General features: G+C 44.9%; 1 protein-coding gene across 2 annotated transcripts in view; it reads right to left on the bottom strand.

Annotated features, from left to right (window-relative positions):
• The window catches only part of LOC115464621 (zinc finger protein 585A-like), a 47,107-nt gene that overhangs the window by 9,001 nt on the left and 10,488 nt on the right, over positions 1-27,618 (bottom strand). Inside the window, exons 2-4 of one of the 2 annotated variants that reach the window (XM_030194984.1) lie at positions 20,942-21,042; positions 20,490-20,616; positions 10,230-10,349 (exon numbers count right to left, since the gene is read on the bottom strand). In XM_030194984.1, the coding sequence (XP_030050844.1) occupies positions 10,230-10,349; positions 20,490-20,616; positions 20,942-20,965 (271 nt within the window). In that variant the 5' untranslated portion in view covers positions 20,966-21,042. Of the gene's footprint in view, positions 1-6,862; positions 6,876-10,229; positions 10,350-20,489; positions 20,617-20,941; positions 21,043-27,618 lie in introns of those variants that run through there. The other variant, XM_030194987.1, reaches the window with a different exon arrangement.

Below are 27,618 nucleotides of genomic sequence, written 5' to 3' on the forward strand. Positions count from 1 at the left end.
GCGGAGATTACATCCGAACTGACAGTGGTGATGGAAGAACTGTTAGACCGACGCCTTGCCCCGCTAGATCAAAAGCTTGATCAAAAGCTGGAACAGTTAAACGCTAAATTGGAAGATTTAACTAAAGAATGTGTAGCGTTCCAGAATAAAACTAGCGAGGTGGAAGAAAGAATGGCGGGGGTAGAAAACAATCAACAGGACTTAAAGAAAAAATTGTCTGACCTGGAATCAAAGCTGGAAGACTTGGAAAATCGCTCCAGATGGAATAATATCCGTCTGGTGGGCCTGCCTGAAGCCCTGGGGGGGAAAGCAGCTAGAGAGAGTCCTTGAAAAATGGCTGACAGACAACACTGAGTTCCCTGCAACACTCGGCCCTCTAAGAATAGAGCGAGCCCATCGACTGGGGGTCAGACAGATGGAAACTGCTAAACCCCGGGTGATAATATGCCGGGTGTTAAACTTCATGCACAAGCAGCATATTCTGCAAGTAGCTCGATCCACTAATTCTTTGACTTATGAGAATAAAAAAGTTCTCTGTTTTCAAGATTATTCTGCGGGAATAGCAGCAAAGAGGAGGGCATTTTCACCAATATGCTCAAAACTTTTTGATCTGAAAGTTCGTTTTACCCTACAATACCCTGCTACCTTGAGAATAACGCATCAGGGCAAAATGAGATCCTTTACGTCTGAAAAGGAAGCAAAAAACTTTGTGGACGGACTGGAACAGCTAGAGCCCTCCACATCAGCGGATACGGTGCCTGCATGAACCAGCAAGGACTTAAAAAAGATCTGATAAAATTCATCTTAATACTCCTTAATGGGATTACACTTCAAGCAACACAACGTGTGGATTGGGGAAGAACAAGTTAAGGATAACTTGATCAGTTACAAGATCAAGGAAGAAATCTTTAAAGTTACTGATGGACGTTCACTTATGTTATGGACACTGTTAAGAGTTCTGTTTTGGGAGCACCGTGGGTGAGTTATTAATGGGGATCCCAGACATATAAAATAAAATATGTTAAAGTGGAGATCCTGTATAATGAAAGGAGACAAGGAATATGAAGAGTTCAGTGGGGGGATAAAGGGAATTAGGAGAATGTAGAACTATATGAAAGAAGAGCAGAAGGGTAAGCGTTAAAAAGTGACGGTTTCCTAAAAGGAAGCACATGCCGGGAGGGTATAGAAGGGGAAGCAAAGGGGGGAGGGGGGAGAGGAAGGGGGGAGGGATTAGGGGAAGGTTTAGAGGAAAAGAAAGAAAGCAAAGTAAAACAGCGAGGTCAAATGGAATGTGTGTGGATAAGGGTGCTGAATATGACTGGTATTTCAGACTGCATTATTTATTTTTGCCACTAAAACAGGTGTTTGGTAAGAAAGGGGGGTGCCAAAGGCTGGGATGGCGCCTCTCAATTAATAAGGTTCATTATTGGTTGATCATGACTGCTTCTCTTAACCTAGATGATTAAGCTAGTAACATGGAATGTGGGAGGCATACACTCACCTATTAAAAGATCTAAAATCCTGCAGTACCTCCAAAGAATAGGAGCTGACGTGGCCCTTTTGCAAGAGACACATCTCAGTGATCAGGAACACACAAAGTTAGCTAAATGGTGGGTGGGAGAATGTATTGCTTCATCGGCGATAGGCAATAAAGGAGGAGTAGCTATTCTTTTCAGGAAAGGGGTGGCATCCCAGATTCAAAATGTGCACAAAGACTCAGAAGGGCGCTTTATTCTCTGTAACGTTACCATTGCTAGGCGGCAGATAACTTTAGGCAGCATATACGCCCCAAACACGTTAGATCTTAAATTTTATAAACGACTTCTCCAAACCCTCACTAGGATGCCACAATCCCCCATGATGTTGGGGGGGGGGGAATTTTAATATGACGTGGGACCCGCAGATTGATAGATCCCATCCACATCCGAAAAAGGGGACAATCAGTACTAGAGGGCTACCCGATATGTGTGATACATTAGATCTTATAGATGTTTGGCGTACATTACACCCGACAGAAAGGGAATATACCCACCTGTCTAGGGCCCACCAAACCCAGTCAAGGATTGATTATTTGCTGATATCACGACAGAATTTTACAGACATCACTGACGCTACTATTGGACCTTGCGTGATCTCAGATCATGCCACAGTTTGGATGACGTGGCAAGTGGGAGATAATACTGCGCAAAAAAATAGGGGTTGGGCGTTTCCCAGTTATCTTTATAAAGACTCTAAATTTCAGGAATTTCTTATTGCCAAATGGGAAGAATACAGACATCTTAATGAGGGATCAGTGGAAGACTCGGCGATATTTTGGGAAGCAGCAAAAGCAGTCCTAAGAGGAGAGGTTATTAGCTATGTCAGTCACTACAAAAAAGCTCGGGATCGAGAACTACTGCGCTTGGAAAAGCAATTACTAGGACTGAGGAAACAATATGGTAAGACTCCGTCCCCTGGGGTGCGAAAAGAATGGATGTCAGTTCAGGCAGCGGTGAACTCCCTGATACACGAGAGGGCGGTAAAGTCACAGGTATATTATCGGTTCCAGTTGTATAAACATGGCAGTAAGGGGGGGAAACTGCTAGCTAGAGTGATAGCCTCACAGTATGCTTCTAGGCATATAGTGGCTATTAAAGATAAAGATGGGAAGGTACTACATACAGATGGGGAGATAAGGGAGGCCTTTCATAGTTATTATAAACAACTTTATAGAGCAGGAGACAGCCAAGACCTGCAAAGCGATATGTACTTACAAAATATAGAAACCCCCTTGTTAACACAAGCAGATAATCAATATTTAAATGATCCTATAAATTGTGACGAAGTGGCTTGGGCAATCAGTCAAAGTAGACTAGGAAAGACACCTGGGGCAGATGGCTTCAAACCCGAATTCTATAAAATGATGGGTGATCAAATTGTCCCCACACTGACCAAGGTCTTTAATGAATGGGTGGCAAAGGGAAAACTGCCGGATGGCCTCAACTTAGCCCAGATAGTGGTATTACCTAAACCGAACAGAGATGGAATGTTGTTATCTTCCTACCGACCTATATCACTGTTAAATTTCGAGGTTAAATTATGTGCAAAAATACTGGCTAATAGGTTGGGAAGAGTATTACCAAATCTCGTTCATGAAGCACAGGTGGGCTTTGTTCAAGGCCGTTCGGTTACAAAAAATTTGCGTAGTATCTTGACGACATTGGAAAAGTTAAGGAACTCTGCAGAGCATGCATTATTGATCAGTTTCGACGCTGAAAAGGCGTTTGATCGTGTAGAATGGCCTTTTTTGTTTTCTGTCCTCACTAAATATGGATTTTCTGGTTGGTTTGTGCACGCAATTCAAGCCTTGTATGCCTCTCCTCGAGCACGGGTCCTGATAAATGGAACATGGTCAGAGAATTTTGAGATAAATCGAGGAACTAGACAAGGGTGCCCACTGTCACCATTGCTTTTCGCTCTTTATCTAGATCCTTTAATCCGGGATGTAATTTCGAATAGAACTATTAGAGGAGTAATGATTGGACAGGCGGAATTTAAGATCGCGGCATTCGCCGATGATTTATTAATGACTCTTACTAGTCCTCGTAAGTCTCTTGCGGATCTTTTAGAAGTTTTTGCAGAATTTGGAGATTACTCCGGTTTTAAGTTTAATCTAGAGAAATCGGAAGCTCTGGCTATCCCTATGACTACCCGACTTTTTTGGAGAGACAATTTTCCTTTGAGATGGGCAGAGGGCTCATTTCGGTACCTGGGAGTTCTTCTGACAGAACAGATGGAGGATATATACAAGCTGAATGTCACTCGGTTGCTTAATCATACTAAACAGCAGCTGGACACCTGGAGGGCCCTACCTTTGCCATTGATAGGTCGGATTAGCCTTATTCGAATGGTAATTCTACCCAGGTGGTTATATGTCCTGCAGGTTTTGCCGCTGAAATTATTTCAAAAAGATATTAAACAATTCTATCAACTAGTGGGGCGGTTCTGTTGGGCAAGGAAGAAAGCTAAGCTCAAGATGCATTTTTTGCTGGGAGCCTGGCGGCACGGAGGATTGGGCCTCCCTAATTTGCAATATTACAACCTTGCTAGTTTGATGCAGGTGGTGAGAGACTGGGTTTTCTCTTCACACACACATACACCTCTGGAGTTGGAGAAAGCTTATTTTAGCCCTTACGACCTGATCACCCTATTACACATAGAAAACACTTCACTGCCACAAAGGTTGAAACACTGTATACTTTTAGTGCCTCTACAAGCAGCGTGGAGAGGCTTGGCAAAAAAGCTGGGGGGTAACCCGAGTACATCTGAATTGTTGTCTATAAGGGGAAACCCGATGTTCCCACCAGGGCTGGAAAATCCGGTATTTATACAATGGGAGGAAAGGGGCCTTAAACGTTTGGAAACAATATTAGATGGAGAAGGAAGATTGAAATCCCCAAGACAACTCACACTAGAGGGAAATTGGAGGTACATTTTTAGCTATAGTCAGATGACGCATTATATTCAATCCTTGGATAAAGAGGCGATAAAATTTCATTTAGGGGAGAAAATCCAAAAATTTTTTGATGATATCTCTGATGAAGCCCCATCAATATCGCAACTTCAGAGGACATTGTGGACCCTGACACCGCGGGTGGGGTTGACTCAGCTCCGTCAGCGGTGGGAGGCAGATATAGGAGAGGATTTGTCTAACTGGGATGTTGAAGCCTACATAAAAAGTATTCCCCGGCTAGTCAGTGGAGCTAATTATAGGGAATGTGCATTCAGGGTGTTACACAGAGCCTATATCACACAAGCTCAATTGTCCCGAATGGGAGGAATCCTTACACCACAATGCTTGAAATGTAACCTTGTAGAGAACACTTTTTACCACGCATTTTGGGAATGTTTAAAGATTCAGGGCTATTGGCGGAAGATAGTACATTTTATGACTTCACTGATATCACGTAGAATAGTGGGTACTCCTCAGCAATTGCTATTGGACTGCCCAGGAGCATTCCGGGGTTTCACAGCAGATGAAACACTTCTATGTCGAAAGTTATGACTGGTGGCAAAAAAATGCATATTACAATCTTGGACTTCAGATAAACCTCCAGACTATTGGCATTGGAGAAACCAGACACATCAACTGATGACATGGGAAGCAAGGGAGGCTAAAGGTTCATGCCGCCGTAAGGCGCGTTTTCTAAAGCTTTGGGGGCCAATGTTAGACATATTAACTCAAAAAGGACGGAGTCTTATACTTAACACATTATAACCGAGAAGCAGTCGAGAATACATAAGTATGACCTTATTCTTAGAAACTCACATTCGATGAGATTCCAGGAGGGAGGGGGTAAGGGGGGGGATAAAGGGATGGGGGGGGGGGTAAGAACGTTACAAGGAGTGTTCATCTGCTAATTTGTTAGTAAAGTTCCTTCGAGTGTTGGTTTAACTGGATGATGAGAACATTAGGCTGCTGGCAGCATGCCAAGTTCATTAAGGTTGACATTCATTGCTGCCACAACCAAAAAGGCCAAAGGTTGATGTATACTCAAACAGCATGTAATTTGATGGCAACAGGTAGAAACAACACAATGCACAGACTGAGGAACAACTGGCTATTAGAACACCTGTTTGTTTAATTATAGATTCGCAATAGACTTACTAAATAAAAGTTTAAAGACTATATAAGACACAGCCTCGTAGTTATCAGGGTATATGGATTATATACTGTCCACCCAACAGCGAGCAGATAAAGACAATAGCCACACAATTGTTGATTGTATGGAGCCTCTTGTATTGGATGCATGAAAATTTCAAATATTTACCTGAGGTTCAGAGTCATCATCTATATGAGAATTCTATATACAGTTAATACTAAAGCAAAATGTACATGACATGGGGACATCCTTCCTATCAAAGAAGGGGTAGGGGATAAAATGTGATAATTGTTTGGCACTCTGTATTAGCTTAACAACAAAATTTCTTTATGAACATCTGTACCAGTGAGGCTGTATACATATGGTCAAGTATGTCTTTTATTGAAGTGTCACCAATAAAAAATGTTGTAACATAAAACTGAAGATTTTCTGGCCAAGAATGGGAAATAATTTACGGAGAGGTTCAGAAAGCTTCAGTGTGTGTGTTGGTATAGGAAAATGCTTATAAGGTCCTTACCCGATGGTATTATACACCTGAGCGGCTGAAGCAGATGTATCCTAGTACATCTGATATTTGTTGGAGGTGTAAGTCTCAAACGGGTACATTTCTACATATATGGTGGTCCTGCCCTCAGATAATTCCGTTCTGGCAGGAAGTTATGAAAGCATCAGTAGTTATGTTGGGAACATCTTTAGTGTGTAGTCACTCAGTTTGCCTATTGGGTTTGCATAAAGAGAGGGACTCTTGGGGAAAGGGCAAACTGATGCGTTGGGGGTTGGCAGCGGCTAAGTGTCTTAAAGCGCTACATTGGAAGAAAATGGATCCCCCGATTCTGGGAGATTGGAAGTGCAAGCTGGGACAGATGATACAGATGGGACGCCTTACAGCATATCGCAGGGAAGGGCTTTTACAACACAAACGGGAATGGGATAGATTTCAACAATGTTTAGCTTGTATTTGATATGGAGGGGAAGTAAAGAGGGGAGACATGAGCTCTGATGGGGTGAGGAGGGGGAGGTTGCAAGGGGGGAGGGGGAGATTGTCCTGAAGAGACCACGGGGCACTCTCACAACATTGTGGAGTATGGAGCGGATGGGGGGTGGGCGAGGGGGATAATAATTAATAAAAATATAACATTTTGTTTGGCTGTACATGGGTATGTTTTCAGGAGCAATGATAGGAAGACTAAGGCTGGGGCAAATGTATAGGTGGTATGTACCTCATGGTTTTGTATCTCAGATAACATTTGCCCCTGCGACTTTAGCAGTGAGAAACTTGTGTTTATTTTTTGTGTATGCTGGAAGTTAAAAGTACAATAAAATATTTAAAGAGAAAAAAAAATAATGATTTTTCACATTTGAAAGTTTGGCTACCCGAAGATTCAGTTTAGCATGACTATCACCATGAGCAAATATCTTTTTTTGGTGTCAAGAGTTAGGAAACAACAAGATATACTTGTCACTACGGTTTTCAAAAACGATACAAACAGAAATACTTTTCTGCATTTCACCAACAATCATTCTCCTGCATTAAGACACAGCTTACTGATTTTGTAATTTTTATGGTTTAACGAATCTGTGCAGATCTCAAGTTGTGATTGGTTGATAAAGGTTATCCAAATAAGGTGGTTAACCAGGCATATAAAAGAGAGAGATTTGCCAAGAAGGAGTTATTACTGGTTGTGCATGCCATGATAACATCAAGACTGGATTACTGCAATGCACTATACAATGGTCCGACTACAAAGGGCCTGCACCTGCTCCAGTTGATTCACAATGCAGCAGCACGACTCATAGAAGGTTGTAAGCGATGAGACCACACCACACCATTTTTGCAAAAACTTCATTGGCTACCAGTACAATACAGGGCTAAATTTAAAATGTCTGTGTGAGTGGAGGAGTGGCCTAGTGGTTAGGGTGGTGGACTTTGGTCCTGGGGAACTGAGGAACTGAGTTTGATTCCCATTTCAGGCACAGGCAGCTCCTTGTGACTCTGGGCAAGTCACTTAACCCTCCACTGCCCCATGTAAGCTGCATTGAGCCTGCCATGAGTGGGAAAGCGCGGGGTACAAATGTAACAAAAAAAAAAAAAAAGGCCCTCAAAGGACATGGCCCAGAGTACCTGAAGAATAGGATGATCCTCTACACACCACGAAGGACACTAAGGTTCTCTCAAGGACTATCACTAACCAACCCGTTCCAAACGACATTACACGATGTGATACCCGAAAGCAAGCCTTCTCTGGAGTAGCCCCAACACTCTGCAATGCACTGCTTGAAAGGCTCCGCTTAACACAAGACTATGTCTACTTCAGGAAGCAGGTGAAAGCTTGGCTCTTCAACCAGGCCTTTAACGGAAGAAGTAACTAACTTGTTAGTCTTGCTCACAAACACAAGGAGTGACAAGGGCTGCATGTACCGCAGCAGGACATATTTATCCACTCCTACCCTAGCTGAGATAATATTTAACCACCTCTCTGACCTCATTTGCAACTTTCTTTAAATTAGTCACCTTACTTTCTAACCCTTTATACTCTCTTACCTATCTATATGTTCCATCTTTGCTTTACCCTTCACTATCAATTAAAATGTTCTATTATGTATTGTGTTGACAACAGAATCCAGGAGCTGTTAAGATCCGTCCAACACCTGCTGGAGATAGAGATAAACTAAAGAGGGAAGGACCTGGGCTCTCTGGGTCACTGCCTTCTTTCAGTGTTCTCTATCTCCACCTGCTGAAGCTAAGGAAGTAGTATACTATCAGGCTTATTTTCGAAAGAGAAGGACGCCCATCTTTCGACACAAATTGGAAGACGGGCATCCTTCTCATAGGGTCGTCCAAATCGGTATAATCGAAAGCCGATTTTGGACGTCCCCCAACTGCTTTCCGTTGCAGGAAAGGCCAAAGTTCACAGGGGTGTGTCAGAGGCGTAGAGAAGGCGGGATGTGAGTGTGCCTAACACAAGAACGTCCTCGACCCATAATGGAAAAAAAAAGGGCATCCCTGATGAGCACTTGGACGACTTTACCTGGTCCTGTTTTTCTTATGGCCAAGGCACAAAAAGGTGCCTGAACTGACCAGATGACCACCGGAGAGAATCGGGGATAACCTCCCCTTACTCCCTTAGTGGTCACTAACCCCCTTCCACCCTCAAAAAAAATCTTTAAAAATATTTTGTGCCAGCCTCAAATGTCATACTCAGGTCCATCACAGCAATATGCAGGTCCCTGGAGCAGTTTTAGTGGTTGCAATGCACTTCAGGCAGGCGGACCCAGGCCCATCCCCCCTCCCCCCTGTTACACTTGTGGTGGTAAATGTGAGCCCTCCACAACCCAACACAAACCCACTGTACCCACATCACCCATAACGGCTATGGTAGTGGTGTACAGTTCTGGGGAGTGGGTTTTTTTTTTTTTGGTGTGGGGTGGGGGGGGGGGTTGGGGGGCTCAGTACACAAGGTAAGGCTGCTATGTACCTGGGAGCAATTTATGAAGTCCACTGCAGTGCCCCCTAGGGTGCCCGGCTGGTGTCCTGGCATGTCAGGGGGACCAGTGCACTACGAATGCTGGCTCCTCCCACGACCAACAAAGGGCTTGCATTTGGTCATTTCTGAGATGGGTGTCCTTGGTTTCCATTAGCGCCGAAAATCAGAAACGACCAACTCTAAGGACAACCTAAATTTCAAGATTTGGGCGTCCCCGACCATATTACCGAAACGAAAGATGGACGTCCATCTTGTTTCGATAATACGGGTTTCCCCGCCCCTCCATCGGGACATTTTGCAAGGACGTCCTCAGCAAAACTTGGGCATCCCTTTCGATTACCGTATTTTTCGGATTATAAGACGCACCGGACCCTAAGACGCACCTAGGTTTTAGAGGAGGGAAATAGGAAAAAAATTTTTTCCTTTTTCCCTCCTCTAAAACCTAGGTGCTCCGGTGCGTCTTGTCCGAGTTTTGGATCGCTGTCCCCTACTTACGCGATGCCATGTTCCCTGGTGGTCTAGTGACGTCGGGGCAGGAAAGAGCCCCCTCTTTCCTGCCCATCGCGCTGCTCTCCGTGCTCCTGACTGCTTCCTGACGGTCTCGGCGATATTCAAAATATTTTGAATATCGCCGAGACCGTCAGGAAGCAGTCAGGAGCACGGAGAGCAGCGCGATGGGCAGGAAAGAGGGGGCTCTTTCCTGCCCCGACGTCACTAGACCACCAGGGAACATGGCATCACGTTAAGTAGGGGACGGCGATCCAAAACTCGCTACCTTCGGACTATAAGACGCACCCCCCATTTTCCTCCCAACTTTTGGGGGAAAAAGTGCGTCTTATAGTCCGAAAAATACGGTATGCCCCCCACATCATACTTTGCATTCTTATTTGAATATTTTTACTGCTGTAATTACCTACTGCTCATGTTTGATCTGTTCTTTCTGTACACCGCTTTGAGTGAATTCCTTCAAAAAGGCGGTAAATAAATCCAAATAAATAAATAAATTTTAAAAACGGCATAAAATGGCACAAGACAATTAATTTCAAATAAATGCACATCCCTTCTCTTCATCTCTGCACATCCCTCTTATTACTGGACTCACCTGAGCGGTTGCTTTTCCCAATGTCTCTTTCCTCTGATACTGGCTCATTCCTTATGTATGGCTCTTCCCCTCGTTCAATGTGGGATATAATATCAGGGGTGACAGTCAGAGAGCCTGCTCCTGGGGTAAGAACACTGAATTAGGTTTGCAATAATCACTCTGGAATTGATTTCCACAAATCCAAAACTTCAAAATAAACTTCCACAGAAAGAATTCCAACAACTTTAATGAACAAAAATACTTAAACCCTCAGCCGAAGAAGAAAACTTTGTGGCCCTGTAAGTCTGAGAAAAATCTTATACACTTTCTATACTTTTAGTCTAGTTCTCAATATAAACAATGCAGTACAGGGCTGACTTAAAACGTGAGCTAGATGAGGAAATGGCCAAATGCCTGCCCCACCAGTTCACCCTTGTCAACAGTGAAAGCCAGGGGTGGTTGTATCATTAGGAAGGGTGAAGTGGTCCTCTCAGATGGTAAATTGTTTTTAGTGGCAACTATTGCATTCAAAATGCTCCTGGAGTGGTCACCTCACATCCGCTCCTGGCTACCTGCAGCTTCTCCTGCACCCCCCTGATCCGTTTCTATGGTTCCTGTCCATCCCCACATCTCCTCAAGTCTGTGGCTATGAATACAAGAAAAACAATATGAACAGGGCATTTCATACTCCTGCACATTTCCAAGACCCCACAGTTCCCACACTCTCCGACACATCCATTTTTGTCAGAGATTCACATCAGAGGGGGGCAGGACCAGCTGAGCCTTGCAAGTGCACCAGAGTCTGAAAGATCCCATATGTATAGTTCCTTTCTTTGCTGGTCATAGATGCAGACTTGAGGTGGGCAGCAACCTCGGAAGTGATAGTGGAGTGGGCAGGATTGGAGAGAAAATGCATTTGGATAACTCCTGAGAGGAGGGAGGCGACAGGAGATGCTGGATGGGGGGGTTCCCATAGGAGATGAACAGCAGATGCTAGATTCAGGAAGATATATAGAGAGAGGGAGAGGGAGATGCAGGAGGGGAGAGAGAGTGAAAGAGAGGTTATTTCTACACTCAGGGAGGGGACAAGGACAGAGACCGATGTAGGAAACTACAGACCGGTAGGTCTCACTTCGGTTATTGGAAAAATAATGGCAGCGTTGCTGAAGGGATAGTGAATGTCCTAGAATCCAATGAGTTACAAGATCCAAGGCAACATGGGTTTACCAAAGGTAAATCATGCCAAACAAATCTGATTGAATTCTCTGACTGGGTGACCAGAGAATTGGATTGAGGACGTGCGCTAGATGTAATCTATTTGGATTTCAGCAAAGTCTTTGATATAGTCCCTCATAGGAGGCTTTTAAATAACCTTGAAAGGCTGGTGTTAGGACTTAAAGTAGTGAATTGTATCTGTACTCTGAAATGGCATAAGTCATGAGGGAAATTTGTAAGCCACATTAAGCCTGCAAATAGGTGGGAAAATGTGGGATACAAATGCAACAAATAAATAAATAAACTGGATTAGAAACTGGTTGATGGACAGATGCCAGAGGGTGGAGGTCAATGGAATTAACTCGGAGGAAGGAAAGGTGAGTGGAGGAGTGCCTCAGGGATCGGTGCTGGGGCTGATTCTGTTCAATATATTTATAAGTGACATTGCCAAAGGATTAAAAGGTAAAGTTTGCCTTTTTGTGGATGATACCAAGATTGGTAACAGAGTGGACCCCCCCAGAGGGAGTGGAAAACATGAAAAGGGATCTGCAAAAGTTAGAAGAATGGTCTAACATTTGGCAATTAAAATTTAATGAAAAGGCAGACTGGGGGGGGGGGGGGGGGGGTAAGTGGTTATCATGGTGGGGCCAGATTGCATCTATAGAGATGAACATCTTACCCAGGTAATTATTTTGGTTCCAGACCTTACCAATTCTGGTTCCTAGAGTTGAGTTAGTGCGATTGCAGTGAGACCTCTCAAGATTTCTCTGAGGTGGACAAGCATCGCGGTTGAACAAAAAAATTATGTGGCGGTTGGTTGAACTGGGGGGACGAGGAGTGCCTAATCTACTTTGGTACTATTGGGCAGCTCAGCTGAAATTTCTTTCAGCTTGGAGTTATGAAAGCTTACCGGCTGCGGCAGCTATGGAGCAGACATGTGCGAGATTATACTTTGGGGGCAGCTCTGTGGGCCTCTCTCTCCAGGGCCCATAGCAGGCTTTCAGACAATCCATTTGTTCAACATCTACTAACACTATGGAGTTTTGTCTAAATTAAGAAGGTCTCAGAGGTTTTCCTCATACGCTCATATTAGTTTAGAACCAGGGTTCTCAGCGGGATTTCGGCACCCCGTGTTTCTCCGATGGGCAGGCCAGGGATTGGTCCGTTTTCGGGATCTCTTAGAGGTGGGTAAGATGTGATCTTTCAGTGAACTCAAGGATAAATACACGATACCTGATTTGGATGTCTTTTATTACCTGAAGGTTAAACACTATATTGCCCAACAGGAGTGGTTGAGGGATGATCCAGATGACTTTGAACATTTTGAAAACATTTAGGGGTCGCTGGGGAAAATGAGAGGCACCATTTCCATTCTCTATAAATTTATTAGAGGAACAGATTTTCAGAGGTATACCTACAATGAGTCAGTGGGAAAAAGATCTTAATGCTGAATTTACTATGAATGAGTGAAAAGCTATTTTTTTTTTTTTTGTTAAGTACAAGGAGAAAAAATCCACAGACAGAATCCCCCTTGTAGTGACATACAATCCAGAGCTGGAAAAACTGAGGAAAATCATAAGAGATCTATAACCTATACTCCAGGAGGATGAATTACTGAAAGAGATATTCCCATCCCCACCAGTACTGGCCTTCTGATAGCCACCCAACTTAAAACACAAGCTAATCAGAAGTAAACTTCCATCACAGACTGAAAAGGAACAGAAGGGCACACTTCCCTGTAATTTATCCAGTTGCAAACTATGCCAAAATATTTCACAGGACCCCACAGTCATCCACAAAGGAAAGATATTCAACATAAAAGGATCTTTCACTGGCTCATCTTCCAATGTGGTATATATCATTCAGTGTAAAAAATGTAACGAAGGATGCTATATTGGAGAAACAGGCCAGATGCTTAAGACAAGATTCAATTTACATAGACATCACATGAACAATACTGGTGCCAGTAGGGCTCCCACGCCTGTTGGTCAGCATTTTACAGGACCAGGACACTGTACCAGTGACTTCACAGTGAGAATCCTGAAAGGTAACTTTAAAACCACACAAGAACGTAAGACCTTTGAAGTCAGAATGATTGAATATTTTAACACCCAACAGAAAGGACTTAACAAGGATCTGGGGTTCCTAGCCCATTATAAACCATAAAGCTGTATGTCTCTGTTGATCACCCCACCCCTCACCTATCCACACCCATCCTGTTAGAATATCAATGATATGCTTTGATGTCCCCATGCATACCTCCTACCCACCCCCATCCTCCCACCCTGTCAGACTGTCATAGTAATGCTTGAATGTTTTCACTTATATACACTGTCAGCTAGCACATTTGCTTATTTCCGATCTGACGAAGAAGGGCAACCTTCGAAAGCTAATCAAGAAATGTATTAAGTTATGTCCAATAAAAAGGTATCATCTTATTTTCCTTTTCCATGTTTTATTTTGTTTGATTTCTATTCATAACCTTTTTTTGTTAAGAAAGCTTCAATATGTGTGCTTTTGAAGGAGATTGGCTTATAAGGTCCTGACGAGATGGTATTACACACCTATGAAATTACATGTGATGTTTCCCACGGTTTCCCGCAACTGTTGGCGTTGCAGCACCGAGGTTGGAACATTCCTACATAATTGGTGGTCTTGTGATCAGAAAAAATCTTTTTGGGAAAGTGTTTTTCAAATTGTTGATCATACAGGTGCCCCTTTTCCCTTAGATCCGAGATGGTGTTTACTGGGGCTGGGTAGTAGGCATGGTAAGAGGTGGCAATGCCGCTTTAAAAGAATGTGTCTGACGGCAGCCAAAAGTGTCATTGCGGGCCATTGGAAAAAATCAGAAGGACCTACAGAAATTGACTAGATTTTGAAACTATCTTTAGTTGGAGAACTGGAACAATTAACAGACAAGAGACTGGGTAGATATGACCCTGCTTCCAATCTATGTACACATTTTGCCAGTTTAACCCAACATTCTTAAGAGTTTTGTAGGGAAGGAGCTAGGGAGGGGGAGGGGGGATATTATGGGGTATGTTGGGGGAATAAATTAAGGTGATGGGTAGCTTGGGATAACTCAATGTTAAGAATCTAGATACAAATGGTAAGTTGGATGTTTATCCTGTGAAATTTGTTTTGGCTAATTTGTTCTTAAATGCCTATTTCAATAAAAAAGCAATGTTTAAAAAAACATTAATGAAAAGAAGTACAAAGTGATGAATTTGGGATTAGAAACCCAAGGTAGCCGTATGTCCTAGGAGGCTGATATGCACAGTCGGGACCTTAGGGTGATGGAATCTGAGGACCTTAAAGCGAAAATACAGTGTGACAAAGCGGTGGCCGTAGCCAGAAGGATGCTAGGCTACATCGAGAGAGGAGTAACCAGCAGAAGAAAGGAGGTGTTGATGCCCCTGTGCAAGTCGCTGGTGAGGCCCCACCTGGAGTATTGTGTTCAGTTTGCTAAGGATATAAAAAGACTAAAAGAGGTCCAGAGAAAGGTGACAAAAATTAAATGGGGCTAGCGCCAAAAGACATATGAGAAGAGACTGGAAGACCTGAATATGTATAGCCTAGAGGAAACAAGGGACAGGAGAGATATGATACAGATATTTAAATACTTGAAAGGTATTAATATAGAAACAAATTTCTTCCAGAGAAAGGGAAATGTTAAACTAGAGGACATGGGCTAACGTTGTGGGGTTGTAGACTTAGGAGTAATGTCAGGAAATTCTTTTTCACGGAGAGGGTGGTCAATGTCTGAAATGCCCTCCCAAAGGAGGTGGTAGAGACAAAAACAGTGACAAATTCAAAAATGGTGTGGGGTGAACACAGAGGAACTCTTATAACAAAAATTAAAAAAAAAACTTTAATGGCTGCAGGTGGATGGATGTGAAAGCACAGTGAAACACAGAGAGGCTTCCCACACCCAGGTGCAGTGTAGAGAAGCAATTAGAGTCATGCTGGAAGCAGCCAACACAGAGAGAGAGAGAGAGAGAGAGCTAACCCAGGCAACACCCACAGGTGCAGTGTAGTGAAGCAATTAGAGTCATGCTGGAAGCAGCCAACACAGAGAGAGAGAGAGAGAGAGAGCTAACCCAGGCAACACCCACAGGTGCAGTGTAGTGAAGCAATTAGAGTCATGCTGCTGGATGCAGCCAGCACAGGGAGCCAGAGTTAGCTCAGAAAGGACAGACAGAAGAAACAGGAGCCAGCTAGGAAGCTGACCCCCAGGAATAAGGCAAGTCTGAGGGTGGTCACGGCCACAGACGTGACAATAATATCACATTCATTGTTGATTTAATCATGAATTGATAATGAGTGTGACTGTTCGGCAGACAGGATGTACCATTCAGGTCTTTATAGAAACATATATAGAAACAGAGAAACATGAAGACAGATAAAGGCCATATGACCCATCCAGTCTGCCCATCCTCTGTAACCCCTAATTCTTCCTATTCCTAAGCGATCCCACATGCTTATCCCATGACTTTTTCAATTCTGGAACAGTCCTCGACTCCACCACCTCCACCGGAAGGCCATTCCACGCCTTCACCACCCTTTCTGTGAAATAATACTTCCTTAGGTTACTCCTAAGCCTATTCCCTCTCAACTTTGTTGTATGCCCCCTCATTCCAGAGCTCTCCTTCATTTGAAAAAGGCTCTCTTCCTGTACATAAATGCCCTTGAGATATTTAAATGTTTCTATCATGTCTCCTCTCTCCCTCCTCTCTGCCATTACTTACTATGTTACTATATATGATGCTGGGTATTGGAGAGGTAGGAAGTGAAAACATTGGCCAGAGTGTGCCAAAGCAAACTTAGCTCAGGGCACCACAAAACCTTGAACCGTTCCTGGTGCAACAAGCCACATTTCAATATGCGTGCACCTCGTGGTTGTCCCCAGAACTACAGATCCTTAACCGTCAAGGACGTCAACTTGAAAGAAAATGGCGAAAACGTCACCTAGATGAAGACAGACTCAATTGTGAGAAACACGTGGCAATGTACCGCCAGGCTACAACAGTCGAAAAACAATATTTTTCTCAACACATAGAACAAGCTGCTAATTCAACCAAGCAGCTATTTAAAATAGTAAACAGCCTACTGCAAACCCCACAACAGAACCAGCCTTCCCAGTCACAACTAACCAGCAATGATTTTGCCACTTACTTTACCAACAAAATTAAAAGTCTCCATCAGGACCTATAGACATTCCCATCAAAGCTCCTACCAGCTAATGAAGCGAACACTCCCTCTTTCCCACTATGCACAGCCATCTGGGACTCATTCAACCAGGTCACAGAAGAAGCCCTGAAAATATCCTGGAAAGGTCTACAGCCTGCCCTCTTGATCCCTGCCCAGCAAAGATTGTACAATGAATGAGCACAGGCCTCATTGAAGGGGCCACTAAAATTATTAACTCCTCTCTTATGGAAGTGCAGCTGCCAATAAAACTCAAAAAAAGCTGTGGTGCACCCCCTACTGAAAAACAGCTCACTGGACCAGGAGAATCTCGGAAACTTACCAAGCAGTCTCAACGACTGGTTAATTGAAAATAATTGCCTGGACCTATGTCAATCTGGCTTCAGACCTGGGTATGGAACAGAGACAGTACTTGTGTCCCTTCTTGATGATCTATACAGAAACCGTAACAGGGGATCTGCCTCCATACTAGTGTTGCTTGATTTCTCAGCAGCCTTTGACAATGTGGATCATATCATCATGCGTATAAGACTGGCTGGCAGAAATAGGTATCAATGGCACAGTATTTACTTGGTTCAAATCCTATCTGGCAGATAGACAACAATCAGTTCAGCAATAGCATATCATTACCTTGGGATCTGGACTGTGGGGTGCCACAGGGATCCATACTGTGTCCCATTTTATTTAATAGCTACCTCAAGCCTCTGGCTGAGCTGCTTTGGTCAATGGACACAAAGTTCTACATTGATGCTAAGGATGTGCAACTACTTACATTCATTGAATCAGCTCTACCCACAACTCTGACTGCCTGCCTAAATGCAACTCAAAAATGGGCAAACAACAACAAACTTTGCCTGAACCCAAATAAAACAGAGATTCTTTAGGTATCAAACACAAGTGGACAAATACCCAATTTCAAAATACCTTTTGGGAAGTATGAACTCCCCCTAAAATCACAGGTCAGGAATCTTGGGATACTGCTAGACTCATCACTCACTCTGATCCCACAAATTCAAACAACCTTCAAAAACTCTACCACCTATGGTAGCTACGAAATCTCTCTCCATATATTGAAAAGAAGAGTCTGATCACAGAGGTCCATGCCATGATAACATCATGACTAGACTACTGTAATGCCCTGTACACTGGCCAAACCAAAAAGAGTTTGTATCAGCTCCAAATAATTCAGAATGTTGCAAGTGATGTGATCACATCACACCCTTCCTGCAAAAGCTACACTGGCTACCAGTACTTTGCTGGGATAAATTTAAAATTCTATGTTTGATTTTCAAGGTCCTCAGACAAAATGGGCCAGAGTACTTAAAGAATAAGTTAGCCCATTATACACCTTTAAGGCCTCTAAGGCCCTCTCAAAGATCATCACTATCTGTACCCTCATCAAAAGAAATAGTATGATGTGATACCCGCCAGCGAGCCTTCTCAGGAGTAGCCCCCACGCTCTGCAATTCACTCCCAGAGGGGCTACGTATAACTCGAGACTACCTCTACTTCAGGAAGCAGGAGGGGAGAGATCAGTAAGCTCAACCCAGGAGAGAGACCTTGGGGTGTTGGTGTCCGAGCATCTAAAGGTGAAGAAACAATGTGGCAAGGCAACGGCAGTGGCCAGAAAGATGTTAGGCTGCATAGAGAGGGGCATAACCAGCAGAAGAAAGGAGGTGTTGATGCCCCTCTACAAATCGTTAGTGAGGCCCCACTTGGAGTATTATGTTCAGTTTTGGAGGCCGTATCTTGCTAAAGATAAAAAGACTGGAAGCAGTGCAAAGAAAAGCTACAAAAATAGTATGGAACTTGCATTGCAAACTGTACGAAGAGAGACTTGCCGACCTAAACATGTATACCTTGGAGGAAAGGAGAAACGGGGGTGACATGATACAGATGTTCAAATATTTGAAATGTATTAATCTGCAAACAAACCTTTTCCGGAGACGGGAAGGCGGTAGAACTAGAGGACATGAATTGAGGTTGAAGGGGGGCAGACTCAGGAATAATGTCAGGAAGTATTTTTTCACGGAGAGGGTGGTGCATACGTGGAATGCCCTCCCACGGGAGGTGGTGGAGATGAAAACAATAATGGAATTCAAACTTGCATTGGATAAACACAAAGGAATCATGTTTAGAAGGAATGGATCCGTGGAATCTTAGCGGAGATTGGGTGGTGACACCTGTAATTGGTAAGCAAAAACCGGTGCTGGGCAGACTTCTACAGTCTATGCCCTGAGAATGGCAAGGACAAATCAAAGTCGTGTATATAAGTTATCACATACTGTGTAAAATAAGTTCATCTTGTTGGGCAGACCGAATGCACCGTACAGGTCTTTATCTTCCGTCATTTACTAGGTTATTATGTTAAGCAGGTGAAAGCCTGGCTCTTCTCCTAAGCCTTTAATACATAGGGTGACTGACCATACACTCATTCTTCACCTGGACTAGCTTGCTATACATACTATAACTTAGATCAGTTCCTTATCTCTTACTTAACTATACAAAGAACTTGCCTTGATTTTAGCTAACCATCAAATTATACCAAATGACTCCGTACACGCATCTTGTTCCCATCATATATCTTCTCTTGGTCCCTCAGCTATATGGTAAGCCGTATTGTAGAAAATCTTTAGCATCATATCTATATTAGTTGAATGTTCTAATGCGCGTTTATTAGGTATATCATTAGTATTATGCTGACACAGTATTATATCTCTGATATTTGAATTCCAGTGATGTTAAATGTATATATTTTTTATACTGTTTCACAGTAGTTCTATTATTAGGTTTCAATTTACTGTTTTCAAGTTTACCTCGCTTATTGTATATATGTTTATTCTTGGTTATTTTACTATTGTTATGTGTTAACAAAATTGTAAGTTTTATGTTAAACTGTACCTGCTGTACACCGGCCTTAAGGTGAATCTCTTCATAAAGGCAGTTAATAAATCCCAATAAATAAATAAATCCCAAAGACACAGCTTCCTGTGTCATCTATTTTACCCTTACTGTAACCCCACTGACCCAGCACCATGTGACTTCCATTCTGCCCCATTATAACCACAATCCCCACTTAATGTATTTATTGTATTTGAGCACAGGCTTCGGCAAACCACCCAAAGCAAATTAAAAATGAAAATATAATCAGCTCTTCCACAGAATACAAAAACATACAAATAATAATTACATAAACTGTTTGCACTTCAGTATGATAAATCTAAAAAGCCAAGTACTCCATTTCCTGCAGCTGAGTTCATTTTTATCTAACCTGATCAGGGTTTTGCAACAGCCAATGCCAAGATGAACACAAAACATTTCAAGGCACCTAAACAACCAGTAGATCTCTCAGATATGCACAGCCAGTGTGCTGACACAAGAAAATGAAACACAGAATCTTGAAAACAATGCGCAATTCTATAGGAAGCCAATGAAGAGCACGCAAAATGGCATCCTATGGCAGATGGGCAAACATTTCTCCTGTGTTTGGATAGTTTATTGTATTCATTTCTGAAGAAAGAACTGGTGTATCTGGCTCAAAAACTTAATTCATAAACCTAAATTATAAATAAGACAGGAAGGAGGGGAGGATGAGAAGTGTGGGAGAGGAAATGAAGGTAGGAGAGTCAGAAGAGGGGGCTCCAGGACTGGGGAGAATGAGAAGATGATCCAGGCCCCTCTCGCACAGCCAAACCAGTGGCAGCACTTCTGTCTCCCCTTTTGTACAGCGTCTCTTTTTCTCTCTTCCTCCATTTCTTTGTCCTGCATTTCTCTCTTTGCCCCCTTCCTCTACCTCCCAGTCCTGATACTGATTATATGTTCCAGGGCTGTGAAGAAAATGTAAAATTCTCCCCCTACCCAATGAGATCAGCATTTCATAATTCTCCTTCATCACATCCTTGTACAGTTCCCTCTGCTCTTCTTGCAAATTCTTCCACTCCTCCTGGGACAAATAGATGACGATGTCCTCAAAGGTTACTGGCACCTGAAACACAAACAGAAACACACAACACCATCCGCATTACCTCTGCTGGGAAACCTCCCAGCGCTGAGAATCAAAAGGGCAGGAGGAAAGGTTTCTCCGTATATCAATGGAAATGTGTCACACATAGAACCAGGGACACAAAATACCACTCTGTGGGACTTCTGCTCTATCTGCTTATGGTCAGAAGACTTCCAAAGTGCATTTTCCAGCCTCAGTTCTGCTCTGGGTCCTAGTAAAGTCAGGGCTGACTCTTCAGGGTCCCGGGTTAGAAATCTGCAGCAATGTTTGTACACAGAGGGCAGAAAATCAGGGAGAAATCTCCTACCTGAGCAGAAGCTCCTGCAGGCATTTTCCTCTCTGCTTGTTCTGCTTTCAGGGCTTCCTTCACAAGATTATGAATGAATTGGGGGCTCTGACATCCACAGCCTTTGGAGATAAAAGTAGAGACCCCGGTTTCACCAACAGCACGATAAATAACGACATGTCATATTACAGAAAATTGTGCTCTGACCTACAGGATTCAAGGAGAAATAAGGTCTTACCTGCTATTTGTCTTTCCTTTAGTCTCTCCGGACTGGTCTGGACTGCTGAGTTATGCACATGGGTGTGCTGGTCAATTTTTAACAATGGACTTTTTCTCTGGGCGTAGCCAGCCCTGCAATTTGGGGGGGGGGGGTGGACTGGCGGGAGCTATGCATCCCTCTCTCTCGCCCCCCCTCCCTTCGTGTGGACACACTTGGCATACTTTTGCTTGTATGGATGCCAAGCCTCACCAGCCAATAAACAGACTACCACCACTCCCTGCTGCTTGTTTCTGGCTGAGCAGCATGCTTGGACTTCTCTTGCATGCATCAGAAGTCCAAGCCTGCTGCTCAGAGCTAGAAACAAGGAGCAGGGAGCAGCAGTAACACAGTAGATGACTGCAGATAAAAACCTGTACGGTAGTCTATTTAATTGTCTGGTAGGATCAACATCCCCGCCAGCAAAGTAAAAGAGAATTCAGGAGGGGACCAAGCCCACCGTTTGGGAGCCAGTTGTTCAAGTACCCATTGGGGGGAGGGGGGTCTACTTTAACAACCGGCTCCCGAAATTCTTAAAAACTTAACAAACGGCTCCAGCACACCACTGGTTATGCACTTCTACCAGCAGATGCAGACTGAGAACTTTACAGAACTTTATCTAGCCTGTACAGTCCTCAGGGTTTTGTAACAAAGCAGATAACTAAATCCCTGTACATTTCTTCATCAGAGTACTGCTCTCCCACTCTTCCACAAGTGAGAGTTCACACTAGAATGGTGGTTGAAAGCACTCTCAAATGTCATTTCTTGTGCTTTTCTGTTGTTGTTGTTGTGGTACATGGAACAAGAGCAACCCAAGAGCCCTCCACAATGCTGTCTGTCCGGAATCGCACAACACATCCCAACTGCAACACCATGAGAACAAACTGAAACACACCTACTCCAAAGAAGGACAAAAGTCAACTCCCAACCAGGGTGGGCCCTGGACTGGTCTGGAAGGACTAAAAGATAGAAAACTAGCAGGTAAGACCTAATTTCTCCTTCTTTATCATCCCTCCACAACGGTTCAAACAAGTGACCTTCAAGGATGGGTTCCTACGAGCCTACAGGCAAAACATTGTGCTCCAAAAGTCTTGCCCTGATGAGCCCGAACATCAACTCTGTAGTGCCTGACAAATGTCCTACAGCAATACAAAGCTACTTTCTACAGGAGGCTGCCTCTCCCTTGGTCAAATGAGCCTTCAGGACCTGTGGCACTGGCGGCTGTCCCTTCAGAGTATATGCTAATGCAATCACTTTCTTCTTCTATTGAGCGATAGATGTCTTAGAAGGCAACTCATTTCTGAAGGCCCAATACAAACAATGCGAATGGCGAAGCTCATCTGTCCCACGTATACACTCAAGCAACCAGCTAATGGAACAGCCACTGCGCTCTTCATGCCCCTTGGCCTCCCCCAGTACAGGTAACACAACAGTCTGGTTGATATGAAAGCACTTTACAAAACCAGAACACTGTACCAGTGATTTTATGGTAAGGATCCTGAAAGGGAACTTTAAAACAATACAGGAACGTAAGACTTTTGAAGTCAGAATGATTAAATGTTTTGACACCCACCAGACAGGACTTAACAAAGATCTGGGTTTTCTAGCCCATTATAAAGCATAAAATTGTATTGCTTTGTAAATTGTATTGCTCTGTCACTTTCCTGTCTCCCTGACTCTCACCTATCCACCCCCATCCTGTTAGACTGTCACTGAAATGCTTTGACATTTCACTCAGACATACTGTCATTGCCTTGAAAATTGTCCCCCTCCTGTCTCCATGCATATAGACTGTCACTGAAATGCTTTGATGCTTCACTCATATATACTGTCATCTACCAACATTTGCTTATTTCCGATCTGACGAAGAAGGGCAACCTTCGAAAGCTAATCAAGAAATGTATTATGTCCAATAAAAAAAGGTATCATCTTATATTCTTTTCCATGTTTTATTTTGTTTTATTTCTATTGATTATCTTTAAGTCCAATAGGAACTGAATTTGACTCTGCAACTTCTGAATTCATGCTGTCGGAAGGAACACATGACCTTAAAGTGTGTCAAAACACACACACACAGAGATTCTAGCACCTGTGAAGGCCTCAGGGTGGATGTGAAGCGACTGTTCACGCTATCCAAAAATACTAGGACTAGAGGGCATGAGTTGAAGCTACAGTGTGGTAAATTTAAAACGAATCAGAGAAAATTTTTCTTCACCTCAACGTGTAATTAGACTCTGGAATTCGTTGCCGGAGAACGTGGTACGGGCGGTTAGCTTGACGGAGTTTAAAAAGGGGTTAGATAGATTCCTAAAGGACAAGTCCATAGACCGCTATTAAATGGACTTGGAAAAATTCCGCATTTTTAGGTATAACTTGTCTGGAATGTTTTTACGTTTGGGGAGCGTGCCAGGTGCCCTTGACCTGGATTGGCCACTGTCGGTGACAGGATGCTGGGCTAGATGGACCTTTGGTCTTTCCCAGTATGGCACTACTTATGTACTTATGTACTTATGACCACCCTGGCCAGCTCCAGAAAAGCGAATGCTACATACCTGTAGAAGGTATTCTCCGAGGACAGCAGGCTGATTGTTCCCACTGATGGGTGACGTCCACGGCAGCCCCTCCAATCGGAACACTTTTCTAGCAAAGTCCTTTGCTAGTCCTCGCGCGCCGATGCGCACCGCGCATGCACGGCCGTCTTCCCGCCCGAACCGGCTCATGTTCGTCAGTCCCATATGTAGCAAACAAGCAAGGGAAGACACAACTCCAAAGGGGAGGCGGGCGGGTTTGTGAGAACAATCAGCCTGCTGTCCTCTGAGAATACCTTCTACAGGTATGTAGCATTCGCTTTCTCCGAGGACAAGCAGGCTGCTTGTTCCCACTGATGGGGTATCCCTAGCCCCCAGGCTCACTCAAAACAACAAATATGGTCAACTGGGCCTCGCAACGGTGAGGACATAACTGAGATTGACCTAACAACTTATCCAACTAACTGAGAGTGCAGCCTGGAACAGAATAAACATGGGCCTAGGGGGGTGGAGTTGGATTCTAAACCCCGAACAGATTCTGAAGCACTGACTGCCCGAACCGACTGTCGCGTCGGGTATCCTGCTGCAGGCAGTAATGAGATGTGAATGTGTGGACAGATGACCACGTCGCAGCTTTGCAAATCTCTTCAATAGTGGCTGACTTCAAGTGGGCTACCGACGCTGCCATGGCTCTAACATTATGAGCCGTGACATGACCCTCAAGAGCCAGCCCAGCCTGGGCGTAAGTGAAGGAAATGCAATCTGCTAGCCAATTGGATATGGTGCGTTTCCCTACAGCCACTCCCCTCCTGTTGGGATCAAAAGAAACAAACAATTGGGCGGACTGTCTGTTGGGCTGTGTCCGCTCCAGATAGAAGGCCAATGCTCTCTTGCAGTCCAATGTGTGCAGCTGACGTTCAGCAGGGCAGGAATGAGGACGGGGAAAGAATGTTGGCAAGACAATTGACTGGTTCAGATGGAACTCCGACACAACCTTTGGCAAGAACTTAGGGTGAGTGCGGAGGACTACTCTGTTATGATGAAATTTGTTGTAAGGGGCCTGGGCTACCAGGGCCTGAAGCTCACTGACTCTACGAGCTGAAGTAACTGCCACCAAGAAAATGACCTTCCAGGTCAAGTACTTCAGATGGCAGGAGTTCAGTGGCTCAAAAGGAGGTTTCATCAGCTGGGTGAGAACGACATTGAGATCCCATGACACTGTAGGAGGCTTGACGGGGGGCTTTGACAAAAGCAAACCTCTCATGAAGCGAACAACTAAAGGCTGTCCCGAGATCGGCTTACCTTCCACACGGTAATGGTACGCACTAATCGCGCTAAGGTGAACCCTTACAGAGTTGGTCTTGAGACCAGACTCAGACAAGTGCAGAAGGTATTCAAGCAGGGTCTGTGTAGGACAAGAGCGAGGATCTAGGGCCTTGCTGTCACACCAGACGGCAAACCTCCTCCATAGAAAGAAGTAACTCCTCTTAGTGGAATCTTTCCTGGAAGCAAGCAAGATGCGGGAGACACCCTCTGACAGACCCAAAGAGGCAAAGTTTACGCTCTCAACATCCAGGCCGTGAGAGCCAGAGACTGGAGGCTGGGATGCAGAAGCGCCCCTTCGTCCTGTGTGATGAGGGTCGGAAAACACTCCAATCTCCACGGTTCTTCGGAGGATAACTCCAGAAGAAGAGGGAACCAGATCTGACGCGGCCAAAAGGGAGCAATCAGAATCATGGTGCCCTGGTCTTGCTTGAGTTTCAACAAAGTCTTCCCCACCAGAGGTATGGGAGGATAAGCATACAGCAGACCTTCCCCCCAGTCCAGGAGGAAGGCATCCGATGCCAGTCTGCCGTGGGCCTGAAGCCTGGAACAGAACTGAGGGACTTTGTGGTTGGCTCGAGATGCGAAGAGATCCACCAAGGGGGTGCCCCACACCTGGAAGATCTGTCGCACTACCCTGGAATTGAGCGACCACTCGTGAGGTTGCATAATCCTGCTCAACCTGTCGGCCAGACTGTTGTTTACGCCTGCCATATATGTGGCTTGGAGCACCATGCCGTGACGGCGAGCCCAGAGCCACATGCTGACGGCTTCCTGACACAGGGGGAGAGATCCAGTGCCCCCCTGCTTGTTGATGTAATACATGGCAACCTGGTTGTCTGTCTGAATTTGGATAATTTGGTGGGACAGCCGATCTCTGAAAGCCTTCAGAGCGTTCCAGACCGCTCGCAACTCCAGGAGATTGATCTGCAGATCGCGTTCCTGGAGGGACCAGCTTCCTTGGGTGTGAAGCCCATCAACATGAGCTCCCCACCCCAGGAGGAACGCATCCGTAGTCAGCACTTTTTGCGGCTGAGGAATTTGGAAAGGATGTCCCAGAGTCAAATTGGACCAAATCGTCCACCAATACAGGGATTTGAGAAAACTCGTGGACAGGTGGATCACGTCTTCTAGATCCCCAGCAGCCTGAAACCACTGGGAAGCTAGGGTCCATTGAGCAGATCTCATGTAAAGGCGGGCCATGGGAGTCACATGAACTGTGGAGACCATGTGGCCCAACAATCTCAACATCTGCCAAGCTGTGATCTGTTCGGACGCTCGCACCCGCGAGACGAGGGACAACAAGTTGTTGGCTCTCGCCTCCGGGAGATAGGCACGAGCCGTCTGAGAATCCAGCAGAGCTCCTATGAATTCGAGTTTCTGCACTGGGAGAAGGTGGGACTTTGGATAATTTATCACAAACCCCAGTAGCTCCAGGAGGCGAATAGTCATCTGCATGGACTGTAGAGCTCCTGCCTCGGATGTGTTCTTCACCAGCCAATCGTCGAGATATGGGAACACGTGTACCCCCAGCCTGCGAAGTGCTGCTGCTACTACAGCCAAGCACTTCGTGAATACTCTGGGCGCAGAGGCGAGCCCAAAGGGTAGCACACAGTACTGGAAGTGACGTGTGCCCAGCTGAAATCGCAGATACTGTCTGTGAGCTGGCAGTATCGGGATGTGAGTGTAGGTGTCCTTCAAGTCCAGAGAGCATAGCCAATCGTTTTCCTGAATCATGGGAAGAAGGGTGCCCAGGGAAAGCATCCTGAACTTTTCCTTGACCAGATATTTGTTCAGGGCCCTTAGGTCTAGGATGGGACGCATCCCCCCTGTTTTCTTTTCCACAAGGAAGTACCTGGAATAGAATCCCAGCCCTTCCTGCCCGGATGGCACGGGCTCGACCGCATTGGCGCTGAGAAGGGCGGAGAGTTCCTCTGCAAGTACCTGCTTGTGCTGGAAGATGTAAGACTGAGCTCCCGGTGGACAATTTGGAGGTTTTGAGGCCAAATTGAGGGTGTATCCTTGCCGGACTATTTGGAGAACCCACTGATCGGAGGTTATGAGAGGCCACCTTTGGTGAAAAACTTTCAACCTCCCTCCGACCGGCAGGTCGCCCGGCACTGACACTTGGATGTCGGCTATGGTCTGCTGGAGCCAGTCAAAAGCTCGTCCCTTGCTTTTGCTGGGGAGCCGAGGGGCCTTGCTGAGGCGCACGCTGCTGACGAGAGCGAGCGCGCTGGGGCTTAGCCTGGGCCGCAGGCTGTCGAGAAGGAGGATTGTACCTACGCTTACCAGAAGAGTAGGGAACAGTCTTCCTTCCCCCAAAAAATCGTCTACCTGAAGAGGTAGAAGCTGAAGGCTGCCGGCGGGAGAACTTGTCGAAAGCGGTATCCCGCTGGTGAAGCTGCTCTACCACCTGCTCGACTTTCTCTCCAAAAATGTTATCCGCATGGCAAGGCGAGTCCGCAATCCGCTGCTGAATCCTATTCTCCAGGTCGGAGGCACGCAGCCATGAGAGTCTGCGCATCACCACACCTTGAGCAGCGGCCCTGGACGCAACATCAAAGGTGTCATACACCCCTCTGGCCAGG

Source organism: Microcaecilia unicolor, chromosome 1, assembly GCF_901765095.1.
Source record: "Microcaecilia unicolor chromosome 1, aMicUni1.1, whole genome shotgun sequence".
NCBI classification, from domain to species: domain Eukaryota; kingdom Metazoa; phylum Chordata; class Amphibia; order Gymnophiona; family Siphonopidae; genus Microcaecilia; species Microcaecilia unicolor.